At 35.9% G+C, this 16,038-nt stretch overlaps 1 protein-coding gene across 1 annotated transcript; it reads left to right on the top strand.

Moving 5' to 3' along the window:
• The first annotated feature begins 293 nt into the window (after window positions 1–293).
• Window positions 294–1,243, top strand: LOC117173393. Its single transcript, XM_033361932.1, has 3 exons — window positions 294–381; window positions 511–651; window positions 727–1,243. Exons 1-3 carry the CDS (start codon window positions 324–326, stop codon window positions 1,065–1,067), a joined length of 540 nt encoding a protein of 179 aa, XP_033217823.1. The 5' UTR covers window positions 294–323; the 3' UTR covers window positions 1,068–1,243.
• Window positions 1,244–16,038: the final 14,795 nt, after the last annotated feature.

Here is a 16,038-nt window from a genome sequence, read left to right as displayed (position 1 = left end):
AGGAAATATTCAGCCGTCCTGAGACTTTCGTGACACCCTGTATATGTATAATATTATTGATTAATCGATGGTAAATATCACTCGCTTAGCTACACATTTTTTTCATGTGGGAATCTTAGCGTAATATTGAAAGTTTCAAAAAAGTTGCGAGAAAATTAAACAAATACTTTATGAGTGTACATCGCACTACCTATTTTTCCCTCCGCTACCTACAAATGTACGTTAAACGACTAGTATATATACTAGCGAGCAGGTTGCATGAAAATCATAAGTTCCCCCTTAGGAGATTCGAAGCGAGTCAGTTTTATCAACATCACAAGAAAATGAGGCTCTTTTTCGGCGCTCTGGTGTTTAACTTCATGCTTTTTTTTTATGAAATTGGTGAGTAACATAATAACAATTTTTCTTTTTTAAATACTTATCACATGTATATCTTCAGTCAACATTTGGATCATCTTTTTATGATTTGATAAATGTTGTCTATGTTTTTGTATATTTGTCTTTTTACAGAAGAAGCATCAGGTATGAAACTATCCGGAAGTAAGACTAAAAGAACAGATCAAGAGGGATTATCAGTCAATCATTTTGCGCTTGATTTGAATCAATATCCAATTGAACATCCAAAACATCCTAATCATCAAGAATCAGAAGGTAAAAATCAACAAGATCGTCTGGACTAGATATGCTGGTTTTTGTCTATATTTTTGTATATTTGTCTTCTTGCAGAACCATCGCGTCCTAAAATAAAACGCAGAAAGATCAACGCATATTCTTCAGCTGCTGCGGATTCAAGAGCTCTCTTTATTTATGATGATAGTTATGAAAGAAATGCTTTACAGCTTTTTAAAAAATATTATAGCCACCCTCCTTCTCCTACAAAGCTTGCGGGTCATTCAGAAGATTTTACAAATAATATAAAAGCTGCTCCTAAATTTCCACTACTCAGTACCGAACCACCTTACAATCATTTTGCAGTTCCTGGCCATTATGGGTTCGTTCCAGCTCCTCTCCCTCTACATTCTGAGGGTCATCCTGGAGGATCTGGAATTCAGCGGTCCGCTGAATAAATAAATCGGCTAGTTATGGAGGCTCTGGATGGGGTTCTGGGTGTCCTGGATCGGTTCATGGAAAGTGATGCTTTCAAAAAGGCGTTCCTTTTGGCCCTATAATGTATGGAACTCTTTTGGTATACTTCAATGTACATATGTGTTTTTAAATTATGTTTTTCAGGTAACATTTTTGTTGAAATATAAACAATATTCACGGGAAATATTGTAATTACGGTGTTTTCTTTTCTATCACCTATGTTCATCGTAACAGAGTAATTAACCAATTATTTTTATTCCCTTTTTAGTCATTTTTTAGAAAAGGTCATTTAAATTTATTAGTATATGGAATAAATTGGTTTTTATATTTATAATTTTATATTTCGTACGATATGTAACGCAACGAAAAGAAATGATATCTAGATATGAAAGGAAATGAACGTTTGAGATGTGGATAACTGATTTTTTGTAATGCATGCACTAGTGTTCGCTAGTCGAGGCATGTATTGCGTGCGGGAAATTACCAATTGCTAAACCGTGGTAAAAAGCAGTTATAAAAAGACACGTTCTAGCTGCTGCGCCTGCGCAGTTTGACCCAGATTACTTTTCTCGCTTTGGCGCATGCGCATTTGGATTCAGTATTACTTTCTAGGACCTCCCATCACTTCATTATATGATTTGACGCTCGAAAGAGTGATTGTGAGTAGTAAATAGTGATTAGACAAACTCGAAGTAATAAGTTACCATAAATTACTCATAAATTACCGATAAATTAACAATAAATCACCGAAAGTTTCAAAACATTTTGGAAATTTTTGGATATCTTAAATTTTTATTAATTTAGCAATTTTCCATAAATTCCTGATCTATTTTGCATTCTATTATCTAAATATGGGCAAATCATAGAACTAGTATATAGTGAATTCATAAGCAAACGGTTTTTCAAAAATCATAAGTTTGTATTATAAGTATCATTATCATAATAAATTGTTCAATACTGAGCAAAATTTAATCCTCTGTTAGCATCTAGATCGTTAGTGGGTTTAGACCCACTAATAATAACCAACTACTCACTCTTAAAAGATTATAAAGTTGACAAATTTGATCAAAGTCATAATGGCTACCATGTTTTTCTTCTTTACCCTTCAACCTCTGATGATGAATTTGTAGGTTTTGAATCTGAATATCATAACTAATGCTTTCAAAATAAAGTCTATTTTTGAGTTGAAAACGCACGGAAAAGACTAGTTTCAATTTTTTTCGGTTAATTTTCTTACAAACTCATTTGGAACATTAGTAATGCATGCTCTAATTATCAATGTCAAACGAAAATACATTTTCTAGTTTTCAATGTTCATGTTCTTCAAAATGACTGCTTTGTTCGAGGATAGTCCAGAAATCGCTTTTGAGCAACTATAACTACAGTATAATTCTCTGCACACCTATTTCAAACTTTTTTGCTTCCCAGATAATCCTTATTATCGTAACTTTTTGGTTAGTTCTTGAGTTTTTATGTCATACATTAAACATACATTTATTTTGCATTGTGAAAATGGTTAATAGATGTCTGCAACGAGCTACAAATCCTTCCAAATCGAATGGCTGCAGAACAAGGGTCTCATTCCTGTCAAATATGCCTTATTTTCTCCCAAATTTACCGGCTCTCCCATAGGTCCTACTTCACACCTTTTTTACAATTTTGGCTTTTATACTATCTCTGGGTGGCTGTTCAAACATGGCGCCAAAAGAGGGCCGTTATTACGTATATTATGTCACACTTACTGATTGAAAAAATGAAACCCATCCAGATAAGGAATAAAATGACAAGCTTCATTGCTGCACGATAGATCCATCAATAGATAATTGAGAAGTAATCCTTGGAGATTTTTCAGAACGGTAACTATTATATATTAATATAACTTATTCACTTTTTCCACTTATAACTATTATATATCTATTTCTAACATTTCACTCCCCACTCTTCACTTCTCACCTGTCATCATTTTTCGTAATGAGTGAAGTTTCAAAATTTAACGGCAACATGTTGTTTATTTTATATCTTACAATTTTTCATATCGGAATGATTTATTACCCATTGAACCTTCAGATGTCCGTGGTCACGTACGAGATCAACAGGGTCTGATCCCCACCTCCTGAAATTCTTGAAACATGAACATAATATGCATATACTTTCCGATGTGCCACTGTCAATTGCCCCCTTCCCGAAATTTTCTCCTAAATAAAATCCCTCCCTACAAATTTTGTCTGGCTTGCTGTCTTGTGTAGAACAAATATTTTCGGCGACTCCAACTACATTGAAAAGAGCGACCATGCTCCACAATGGAACTTGAATATTTTCTTTGTGCCATACTTTCGGGTCTCTTAAAAACTGCACAAATGAAAAACTATCTCTATCTCTCAAAAGCTACTCTTAAAATAAATTATGCACTCAGCCCAAATGCAAGCATATCAGAATTTTTGGCTATTTTTGGGATCTCCACAACATTAAAAAATAACTTCACAAAATCAACCTTAACACTAAAATACTTTCCCAAAAGAAAAACTTAGGCAATAAGTTCTAGAAAAAGTATATCGTGAGTCCGAGCTGGTATTTATTTTACCACAAATTATATACTAATTGTCTGAAAAGAACCCAAAACCACTAATTTAATATGTAGATGTCATGCCAACAAAAAGTGTAAATCAAAAGTTAATTGTTTTAGCGGGCTTCACAAAACATTGTCAATAAATTACCAAGTAATAAAAAAAATACCATCACAAGACTCTAAATTATATCCACAACACCAAAGTAGTAATAAGAAAAACATCCTTGACGCATTTATCCAAACCCATCTAGGCTGACTATACAACTAAAACTGCCAACAAATTTGAAATTAAAAGTAATCCACCCAGTCACCATCCCAAGACTCTCTTTCATATCCTTATCTCCACAGTAATGTTTAGCAAACTCAATAAAAAATCCATAGCCCATTTAATGAATCTCGTCTCAGCTGCATCTAAGTAAAACAGCCAAAAATTTTCAAATTAAAAATAATTAACCCAAGACAGCTTCCCAAGACAATAGTTAATTTTCCTAAGTATTATACAACCACAAAATACCCTGGTACATTTAACAAAACTTATCTTTGCTTTTTAAAACTAAAACAGCCAACAAAGTTTGAAGCTAGTTTACCTATGTCTTCATACCCACACTAATATTCAGCAACCCCAAAAAACAAACTCTAAACTAATATCAATTTTCTGAAAAACAATAGATTTTTCATCTCCATCCGATAACTTTACTAACAAATATGCAATAGTTAGGTTTTCACTAAAAAAAAATATTTTGAGCAAAAAAAATCCATTTTATAACAAAATCGTTAGACTTTAAAGTCGATTTAAAAAAAAAAATTAATATATAAATACCTTTAAACTGATTCAAATTTGAAAGCTACTTATCTTATTTATTTCAAGAAAAAATATCTACATGTACAATTAAGGTTACGTAATTTTAAAAGTCTTTATTTCAAAAAGCTAACCATATAAAAATTTAAAGTGGGAATCAGGTAGCCTTAATGTGCAATTATAAAAATTTTTAGTTTTTAATACCAAAAAACTTAAATTTTAAATTTGTTAGTCGTGAAAAAATAATGAGGTATGTTAATGGATTTGAAACGTTTTACGGTATTTTTAAAGCAGTCAGGGAAGTTTTAAGAGCAATACAAACTTTCAAGCGATTTCAAAATACTTCAAAAGCTTCTAGGGGAATTTAAAAGGTCCCATGGAATTTTTAATTGATTTTAATCTTTTAAAGGGATTTTAACCAATTAGAAAAAATTTAGTGTATGTTTAAAAATTTAAACGAATTTTCAAGAAATTTCAAAAGCTTTTAAATGATTTGACATAGCTTAGAACTTTCAAATAGATTTCAATCATTTGAAGTGATTCCAAAAGATTAAAATAAATTAAATATCTCCAAATTTGACTTGAATTGTACTATTTCGAATCATTTCTGTTTGTAGCGATATAATTTTATAAAGTTTGATTTCAGTTAAATAAAAAGAATTATGGTACAAAAGCGACTGGCTTAATTTAAACAATAATTTACCTATGTGTAAAATGAATGACGGCAAGCATGTTAGGTGCGTGCTATTAAAGAAGCTTCTATTTTTAATGTAAATAATGAAGCATTTCGTGATAAAAACTTCTTTAGAGTTTTTTTTTAGTTCATTTTTAAATGAAAATACTCCATATTATAATAATATCTAATCAATATTAAAATAAATATCTCCAAATTTGACTTGAATTGTACTATTTCGAACCATTTCTGTTTGTAACAATATAATTTTATAAAGTTTGATTTCGGTTAAATAAAAAGAATTATGGTACAAAAGTGACTGGTTTAATTTAAACAATAATTTACCTATGTGTAAAATGAATGACGGCCAGCATGTTAGGTGCGTGCTATTAAAGAAGCTTATATTTTTAATGTAAATAATGAAGCAAGGTTGAATAGATAAATTGTCTAAATAATTCTTGTTTTCCCTCAATATGTAGCCTTCCGCTTGTTTCAATAAAACTGAAAATGTTACACATTCACGTTCTTCTATCAAATTTTTAGATTGGACCCAGTTTTTATTTCATTAAAGCTTTGTTTATTAAATTTAAACATCCAAAAATAGAGTAATATAGACCCATAGTGGTTTTAACTATCTAATTAGATTTTTTAACAATTTTTGTGGACTGATTTCAAAAAATTTAATTTGTAGAACAGATTCCTTTAAAAAAATGACTTGTACCATTAACACCTAGCTAAAAATTAGCGTTATTTTCTTGAATTAAGAGTTCTTATTCTGATCCCTCTAATAGCTTAATTGGAAAAGCACCTGACCGGAGATCAGACGTTTCGTGGTTCCATTCCCAATGGAGTGAAGAAAGATTAAGATCTTTTTTTCAAGAAGAAATTGGTGAAATTCATGGAGTTCATGGAAAACACGGATTTCACGGTATTCATGGAATTCGCGATATTCATGGCATTCATGGAATTCACGAGATTCATAGAATGTATGGAATTCGCGGAGTTCATGGAATTCATGAAAGTAAAGGTATTCCTCAAATTCCGTGAATTCCGTAAATACCATGAATCTAGTGATTTCCATGAATTTCGCGAAATCCGTTAACTCCACGAATTCAGTGAATTTCATGAATTCCGTGAATTTCATGAATTCCTTAAATTCCGTACATAATGTGAAAACCGTGAATTCTTTGGATTCTTTGAGGGATTCAATCAAATTCCTCGAATTATGCGAATTCCGTAAATTATTTGGATTTCGTGAATTTCTTGAATTCCTAAATTCCGTGAATTCGGTGAGTTCCTGGACGTCCGTGAATTCCATTAATTTCACAGATTCCTTAAATTCCATGAATTCCTTGAATTCCACGAATACACGCACTATATATTTTTATAATTTTTTTTGGTTTAACAGGTGTTGAGATATCCAGCCGCAAAAATAATACAGAAATGTTACGGGCTATTGGACTTACATTGTCAAATTCCATTTCATGTCAGGAACAATAGTACCATACCAATACCAGAATTTGGAAACTAAAAAATTATGTATTGTAGCGTTACTTTGTGTTTCAGGAATAAACTTCCAATACATTTAGTGGAAGTTTTCAGCAGGCGCTTTTAACAGTGTATATATACATATACACATACGATACATACATACGGAATGTTTCTTTTAATCAGAAGAAAACCAGAAAATTTCAAAAACAGATACTTGGATTCTGGATCTTTAGTCACGATAATCAGGGAAACCGTGAAAACCGAAAAAGGTGCTATCCAAAAAGTACAAGAGGTAGCTTATAATGATCAAAAAGGTGGCTTCAATATTAGAAAGGGGATATCCAAGTCTCCAGAACTTCTGAGCTCGTTTCCGCCTGAAAATTATCGGGAAGGGACATATGACACTTGCTATTTCTCAAAAATGTTTGTCTGTTTTGGAAATAATTGGAGCAGCTGCCAAAAACTTAATTGACTGTTAGAAGCCATGTGTTCAAAAGAGCTTTGAGGAGTACTTTAAGGATAAACAATTCTACGGCGTTGAAGAAGCATATTTAAAGGCTAGTAACTATCTAAGCAATTGGATTGCATTTTCTTAACCAGTTGTTGCTAATGCATCAACACACTCCCATGCGGATAATTCGATCCATCATACACCAGGTTCATCGGCATCCGATTGGCCTAAGATTGTTCTTCCAAACTTCTCAGGTTCGTGCGTTGACTGGTATTCATCGTTAGTTCATAATTGCAAGTCAATGTATGATGTATAAAAGATACATTGTCTTAAAGCTTACCTTGATTTTAGAATGCCCAGTAGAATATTAGAAACAAAGTTTTTTGTATGTTCTTGCTAAAAAATTAGATTCAGAAACTCGTAAAGCTTGGGAACTCTCGTTTGGTTCGTGATCTGAATAGCCTATCTTTGAAGAATTCGAGACATTTTTGAAGATAGATTTTTACATTGGAAGCTTTCACTGCTAAGAATGATAAATCTGAAAGTAAGAATTCTAAGAGTAAAAATATTAAATGACAACATACAACAGGTGAGAGATTTACTCGAGCCACGTTTCGAGATTGCAACTCATTGTAGATGTTATTATAATATTTTAAACCCTAGAAATATTCCGCAAAAATGTCCTAAAAAATACAAAATGTTGTTTAACTGATAATCCTAACAATTCATATATAAATTCTATATCTCAAATAAATTCACCCACGCCTACAAATAATGTATTATCCGACAATTAGGCATCTTGCACTACTGGTGTGTTGTTAGGTAGTTGTCAAATAATACGAGCTCTTATTGAGCTCTATTTAACGATTTACATTTGACATGACGTAAAAATCACATAACTTTTGAAGGAGCGGGGTTAAAACATTTGTAACCACTGGGGAGTCACGGTGGCTCAGACGGTATCGTGCTTGTCTGATGTTTCAATTTGTAGCTACGCTGGCGCGGGTTCGATTCCCGAGATGCCTTGCTTGTGTCCCTTGGTATACAACACCACAGATACCCTACAAATTATCAATTATCAATTGAACCACATGTTTGTCCGGAGGTTTTAGGTTATAAAGTTCCTAGCACGCCGATACCAGTTGATAGATTTTGGCCTCATTTGCACGGCCTGACAGTGGTTGATCCTAATCCTTATTTACAGGAGCGCATTTAACTTACTTTGGGCACTGACTATATATAGCCGACTTATTTTGAGAAGATTACGTAAAGGTACAGTGAACCTCTTCTATAGCGCTGATTTTAGGGCTGGCGATGCGTGAGAACTAACTCATTAGAGCCAGATCCATTTTTGTTTGTTTACAAATTCGTCAATTCTCGTTTGGGCTGTAGAAGGGAGGGCTATTAAAGGGTTCCACTATATAGGGTGGTCAGATTCCAGAACTGCTAAGCAGTTTTATACTTAACAAAATAAATTGTTGGCACACCCTGAACATAAAGAGTTATATTTAGCATTTATGGAGGAATATCTCGACTTAGGTTACATGGAACCTGCGTCAGAATGTGCTTCTCAGAATAAACCATCTTTTTACGTTACTCATCGTACAATTATTAAAGAATCGTCTGCATCAAAACCCGTAAGATTCGTTTTAAAACACGTCGACTCTCACTAGCAATGGGACCTCCTTGAATTGTCATATGCTAATCGGTCCCGAAGTTCAAATTGAATTACCGCTAATCTTTTTAAGATGGCGTATATACATGATCGCTATGTGCGATAACACTTCTAAAATGTACAGACTAATGTTAATCGACCCTCGTGACGTTGACTATCAGCAAATGCTTTTCCGCAGCAATGTAAATGAGCCTCTCTTTGCACATAGTTTATTAACGAAGATTTATGGAACTGCGTCTGCCCCATTTCTTGCTCCTAGAGTTCTGCAGCAACTCGCTTCTAATGAAGAACATTCTTATCCACTCGGTGTGGAAATTGTGCAAACTAATTTTTTTGTTGATGACGTTTTGTTTAGAGCACATAACTTGGGGGAGACTCGTAGAAGACAAATTCAGTTAATAGATATTTTTTCTCAAGGCAGTCTTTCTTTCAATAAATGGGCTAGTAATTATCCACTACCATTAATTAAACCAAATGAGCGTAACGAACTCGTTCTATGAAATGCAGAGCAGGCTCCGTCTATTCGAGTATTAGGTTTGTCGTGGAATCCACTCTCTGACTGTTTTCAAATTCGCGTGGATATATCTTAGACTGAAAAGAATACTTAGAGGACTATTTGATCAAATATTACATGAATGTATGGTCCATTGGGATTCTTAATTGCAATTATAATTAGAGCCTTAATAAAACAGCCACACCAAAAAATCTTTTTCCGGGCCTGAAGGTCAGACTAAGTTTATTATATGTTTTTGGGGTTACTTAATCCGAATCCGAGGTCCCAAAATCCCCAGCACGTCAGGGTTCCGACATAACCTCTAAAAACCTCATACATTTTTTTCTCGAGTTCAGAGTATACCTCATTTCTATTATATGTTTTGGGGATCGCTGAATCCGTAGCCCAGGTCCAAAAAACCGCAGTACGTCAGAGTTCTGACATAACATCAAAAAACCTAATAACACTTTTTTAAATCAGGGGGTCAGACCATATTTATTATATGTTTTTGGGGTCACTGAATCCGAATCCGAGGTCCAAAATACCTCAGAATTTTCAGGTTTCGACATAACCTTCAAAACACCTCATAAGCTAAGCTATTTAACGCTTCAACGTTTTCACTTTATCATTAGCGCTACCCGATGTATACCACGAGGAGGTTCCACGATCGGATTTGTACATCGTATAGACCTTACAAGGGGTTTCGACCAAAAATTTGAATTTGTGGAATGCTCACCAACAATAAGTATGAATGATTAGATAAGTTAATTGTACCCTTCGAGAAATAGTCGATTTGACACGATTTATAACGATTAACAGTCATTAAAAGTTGAATCGGTTAAAATTTTTGCTAATTGTGTCAATTGTTCACAATCCTATTGAATTGACTAAGTCCACTTGCCTGCAAAGCGCCCTCTATAGTTTTCGTTTGTAACACACATTATGCTCACGTGTCTACCCAGTGGGCACAAAATTTGGCGACGTCTTTACGACATCTTTACGACATCTTTACGACATCCTATGTCCATGTCGTTTCGGTGTCTTTGCGATATCGTAAAGACATCGTCAGATCATACGACTTATTTACGATATCGTAAAGACACCTTAACGACATGGACATAGGATATCGTAAAGTTGTCGTAAATATGTCGTAACGATGTCGTAAAGTAGTCGTTAAACTTTGTGCCCACTGGGTAATGGTTATTCGAAAGTATGTGGGTTAAAAACATGTAAAAACCATGCTGTTTAACGATATGACAGTCATATAGTGTGATTATCAAGTAGGAACCCTAACAAACCGAGTGAATGGAAAGGACACTCTACAGAGTACCTTCATAGTATCCACATAGTATCTCTTCCGTATTATGCACAAAAAACTCGAAAAAACAGCAACATCAACTTTTAAATTGATGAAATTCGCATTCTTCGTTAAAATTCCCATTAGAAGGTCGAGGAGTTATTGCAATAGCTTTTTTTATAATGGTAAAAAGTTGAAAAAATATGACGTATAACGCCTATTGACGGCTACGCTTCAAACGCATAATCTGTAAGTAGCAGTCAACAGGCGTTATAGGTCTTACTATTTTTTACGTTGAATCTCTCCGAGTGCACTGCCTCTATATCTGAGAATAATGAATCTTTGCAAATCAGGACGTAGAAAATAGTTTGTAAAAAGTAAGCGCTGGTAATGTAGTCACTTGCTAATTTTTTGAAAATTTTTCCTGCATACCATAAATTTGTTCCAAAATTCGACGTCTGCCGTGTAGCCTAATTTCTATTATACATCTCGATATTGAAAGGACGGTGATTTTTAAAAGTCTGCAAAAATCTGCAGATACTGTTATTTTTTATAATAAATTTATGCGATTAATACTAGTGTTCTGTAAAGCGAGAATAGGTTGTATAATACTTACCTTATTTATACGATTCTACGTAATGTGCCATTTCCATATGTGTTTTGCACGTTACAACACAACAAGATATGTAAGTAAATCAATAAATAATATATTTTTTTAATTGAAAAATGATTATCAATTATTATCAGCGACTTCACGGCGGCATCCTTTTATCACTTTTCACAGTTTTTCTATTCTGAAGCCTAGTAAGACATGTCAATAAAAAATTACAAAATTAAGAACACAAATCGCATTTTTATTCTAAATTAAAATTCCTACCAAGAGGAGCAACTTTACCGACAGAACACATGCTTGGTAGTACGATCAAGTAACGCTGATCGATCAGTACCAAGCAGCTCCTGGTCGCTTTGGTCTCCATTCGTGTATTTCGGTTAACCATTTTACTCGTATTTTTTAACTGTTACGCGATTTGTTTCGAAAAATCAGATAGCAAGCGCATATCCCACAACCTTGGCACCCCTTTTGGTGACGGGAAAATATTCTGAGTGCATTTTTAAAATCTTAGAACCGAATTATCATTGCACGCTGGTAAGTTTTGAGCGTTTCATAGATTTCACAATTTGTGTGCGCCCCGTTCTAACAGCCTTTACATAATTATTTTATATTTACAACTGAAATTTCGTTGACTAGATTAAAAGGACTAGGTTTTGCGTCTTCAAAGTCACATTATTCTCTTTTTTTTATTCTTTTGCACTCCCTTCCCTGGCGGACCGCAAGAACCGAATGGATCCTCTAGAAAGTACCCGTAAAGACCCCACTGGGTCCCCATTCGGTTCCTTTTTAAACAACTGAAAAAAAACAGCAAAATCAACTTTTAAATTGTTGAAATTCGGATTCTACGTACAAATTTGAATTAAAAACTCACGGAGTAATAGCAATACTTTTACTTGCAGCAGTAAAAACTTAAAAAAAATAAAATAACTGTCATTTACATGGGCCGAAGGCGACGTTAAGTGCATCTTCTTTTAGTAGTAGTTAATAGGCGTTCTGTCGGTAACTTTAATAATTTTGTCTGGATGCTAGCGCCACGCAGTGGACACCTCAGACAACAACGCTGCATTTCAATTGAGAGAATTTTATTTCTAAACTTCGCGCGCAACATACTACTTGAGCTATTATGGATGCGCTTGAAGTCACCTTCAGCAGAAGTTAATGACATTTTTTTAAAAATTTTAACGCTGCAAAAAAAAGTATTGCGATTACACCGTGAGTTTCTAATAGAAAATTTAACGTAGAATCCGAATTTCAATAGTTTAAAAGTTGATCTTGCTGTTTTTTTTCAATTTTTAAAAAAAAAGGAACTGAATGGTGTCTTTATGGGTACTTTATAGAGGCTCCATTCAGTTTCTTCGGCCCGCCAGGGCGAGTGAAACTTTTAATTGAAGACACTAATACTCACTGGTAAATAGGAGAAAATTAAAAGGTAGGTAATTATTATTAAAACTTACCTACTTTTCAACATCTAATTCACCCAAATAACGCCTGACAAAATCATCTTGACAGCTGACTGACAGTATGAAGACAACACTTCACGTTACTCTAAATGAGAAAAAACAGTCTCTAAATGATGAATTTCCTCTAGATCTTCATAATGAATTTATGTGGCTAAAATTTGTTGCAACTTAATCGAACATCGATTTTGGTGTACATTGGAGGATCGGCGATTTTTTGTGTTTTCTCTTCTTTGGTGGAACTTTCGATGGAGGAAAATTTGCGTATTAATGGGAATTCAGATTCTGAATTTTTCTGATATTTTCTCTTCTTACCGGGATCATTTAATATAATTCTTAGTAAGTATCGTAAAATTGAACTTGCATGTTGGTGGCGGTAGTGAGAAAGTGTGCGGTGACAGGTGATAAGAAGATTTTATGGCGATTGTGTAGAAGGGGTAAGTGGAGGGTAAGGGAGAGGGAAAAAGCGGAACAAAGGAAGCGAGAAGGTTAGGGAGTGAGCGCCTAGCGCAAGTGAGGGGGAGGATCTCTTAAAGAGGAAAAGCTAACGCAAAGTGAGCCCAGAGAAAATCGAGCTAGGGAGTCCGTTTAAAAAAAGCAAATGGACACGTAGAAGGAGGCTCTGTCAGTGTTGATAAGCGAGGTCAGAAGTTTGAGGGAAGACCTACGAGAGGGCTATGTAGCATATGGAAAATATGAAGGAGGACCCGAAATAAGGCTTGAGAAGGTAGAGGGCATATCGGAAATAGAAGAAGGCGACATGAGGGAGAGCGAGAAGAAAGGTGTATTTAGGAGAGGGTAGAGAATATGATAGAAGAGAAAGTGAGGGGGGGGGGGCGTAGGAATGAAAAGGAGGAGAGAGCGGATAGGGAAAGGATAAGGGCAATGGAGTTGAGAATGGAGAGACGAGAGAAGGCAGATAGGAGAAATAATATTGTAATGAAAGGATTGAACCTAAAGAGCGAGTAAGAAACGGAGGAGGTAGAATCGCTGCTATAGAGCATAGGGTGGGTTGAAGGCAAGGTAGGGTAAGTCAGGCTGGAGGGGAGAAAGAAGAATAAAGTGGCAATTGTGAAATTTGAAAGCTGAGAAGAAAAGTTGGGGCTAATGCGAAACAAGAATAGAATAAAAGATAAGAAAGTTTTCATCGATCAAGATTTTACGAAGAAGTGTGGGCATATGACGAGGAGAAGTAGGTAAGGGAATTATAACAGGGATTAGAGATGGATTAGAGGAAGAAGTTCATGATGAGGGAGAGGGGGAATGCGTGCAAATGAGGACAGTAAAGATGGTAGGCTAACGTATAAGTTTGTGACTATACCATAAGGGTGGGATGGAAAGGATTAAAAAAAGAGTAGAAGACTTACTAAGAGAGAGAGAGAGAGAGAGAGAGCGAGAAAGGAGGGTATGATAGTATTTTGAGGGGGGATTTTAATGCGAGAATTGAGGAAGAAGGGGGCCTGTACCAGGAAGGAGAGAGCTTTAAAATAAAATAAAAGGATAAGATAATCAATCAAGACGGAGACATTCTAAGAGCCTGGATGGAGGAAAGACCCTAGGCGGTGGCGAATGGTATGGTAACAGGGGACGAAGAAAGAGAATACACGTATGTGAGTAAGATGGGACTAAAAAGTGGTAGACTGTGTGATCATGAATATGTAAGGGTGGGAGGAGATAGAAAATTCGCAGTGGAATGCAGGGTGGAATCAGACCGTCAGCCATTAAATTTGTGGATAAAAGAAGAGGGTGGCGAAAGGCAGGGTGCGGAAGAAGGTTTGTTAGGGGAGAGGGTGCTATGGACAAGGTACTCGATAAAGAAGTATCAGTAGCAGTAAGGTAAGGTAAACTTTGAGAGGGAGTTGGTGGAAGAGATATGGGAGGATCTAAAAAGGAAACTGAAAGGGTGTACAAAAAAAAAGATATTTAGAAAGAACAAGAAAGGAATAGTGAAACCGTGATGGGATAGGGAATGTAAAATGATGAAGAGAAGGGTGAAAAGGAAGTACAGGAAGTGGAAAGAAGAAACTGCGAAAGTGGAGTTAAGAAGTGTTAAGACATAAGGGGACGTGTGGGAGACAAATTATTGGCTTAGGAAACGTAGGGTAGGGATAAGTGAGAAGCTAGGGACTGAGGGACGGAGGGAGTTTTTTAAAGATTTATTTCAGGGATCAGATACAGGGAAGAGAGATTAGGGGATTAGGAGAATGAGGAAGGTAGATGGCGAAGAGCAGAATGAGGGGGAGATAAAGAAGCAGATAAGAAAGTTGAAAAAGTCTAGGGCAGCAGGGCTGGACGGAGTAGAGAACAAAGCGTGGCTGTTTGGCACACAAGATGTAAAGGAGAGGCTGAAAAGGGGTAGTGAAAAAAGTATGGAGGCGGAAGATATTTCCAAAAGGGTGGAGGGAAGGGTTGATCGTGCCACTTTACAAAAAAGAGGATAGGGAGAAGTAAAAAGCGTACAAAATATACGCGATGGTGTTGGCAGATAAGCTACGTAAAGATGTTGAAGGGAAAGGAATACTGCCGGAGACACAGGCGGGCTTCAGAGAGGGAGGAAGTACTATCGACAATATTTACATCTTGCAGCTTGTGATGGATAGAGAATTAGTTAAAACGGGTGCGAAAATATATGCTTTCTTTGTATATCTGAAAGGCGCGGTTCCTTCGATGGATAGGGGGTGGTTGTGGGAGGCGCTGGAAGAGAGGTGAGTGGAGAAAGGCTGGATCGAGAGGATAGGGGAGGTTTATGAGGAGACGAAAGATAGGGTGAGAAGACGGAGGGAATCTCGGCGGGTTTCTGAATGGATAGGGGGTTGAGGCAAGGGTGTCCGCTTAGCCCAATGCTTTTTGCAATTTTAATTGCGGATATGGAAAGGAAGATAGCGGCCAGAGTGGTAGAAGGAGTTAGGATAGGAGAAGTCAGAATATCGTCACTCGCATATACGTATGGCATAGAGCTGCTAGTAAATAGCGAAGCGGCTTTAAAGGAGATGATGAAAAGGACATAAAAGGCTATGTTGTCCAGGAAAAGAGGTGCGAGAGATAAGAGAGGGGAGCGAAATGGAAAAGTGGTGGGGGAGAGGAATAAGTTGGTGTACCTGGACTTCCTGTTTCGGAGGAATGGGTGAATGGCTGGTTATATAAAAGAGAGAGTGAGAAGGGCAAATATGCTGAAGAGGCAGGTGTGGGGGCTGGGAAAGTGGTTGTTCGCAGATTATTTTGGAAGGAGAATAAAATTGTTATATTCGCTGCTGATGAGTGTCTTATTTTATGGAGTGGAGTTGTGGGGGTGGAAGGTAGGTGAAGAGGTAAATAGGATAAGGAGAGCTATCTAAAGTGGTCACTGGGGTTGGCAGGGAATACCCTAAACTATACTGTCAGGAGGGAGACAGGAAGAACGAGTTTAGGGATTATAACGCGGACTCTAACGTGTAAAT

Source organism: Belonocnema kinseyi, chromosome 5 (genome assembly GCF_010883055.1).
Source record: "Belonocnema kinseyi isolate 2016_QV_RU_SX_M_011 chromosome 5, B_treatae_v1, whole genome shotgun sequence".
Taxonomy (NCBI): Eukaryota; Metazoa; Arthropoda; class Insecta; order Hymenoptera; family Cynipidae; genus Belonocnema; species Belonocnema kinseyi.
This window is presented reverse-complemented; position numbering and strand designations above follow the sequence as displayed.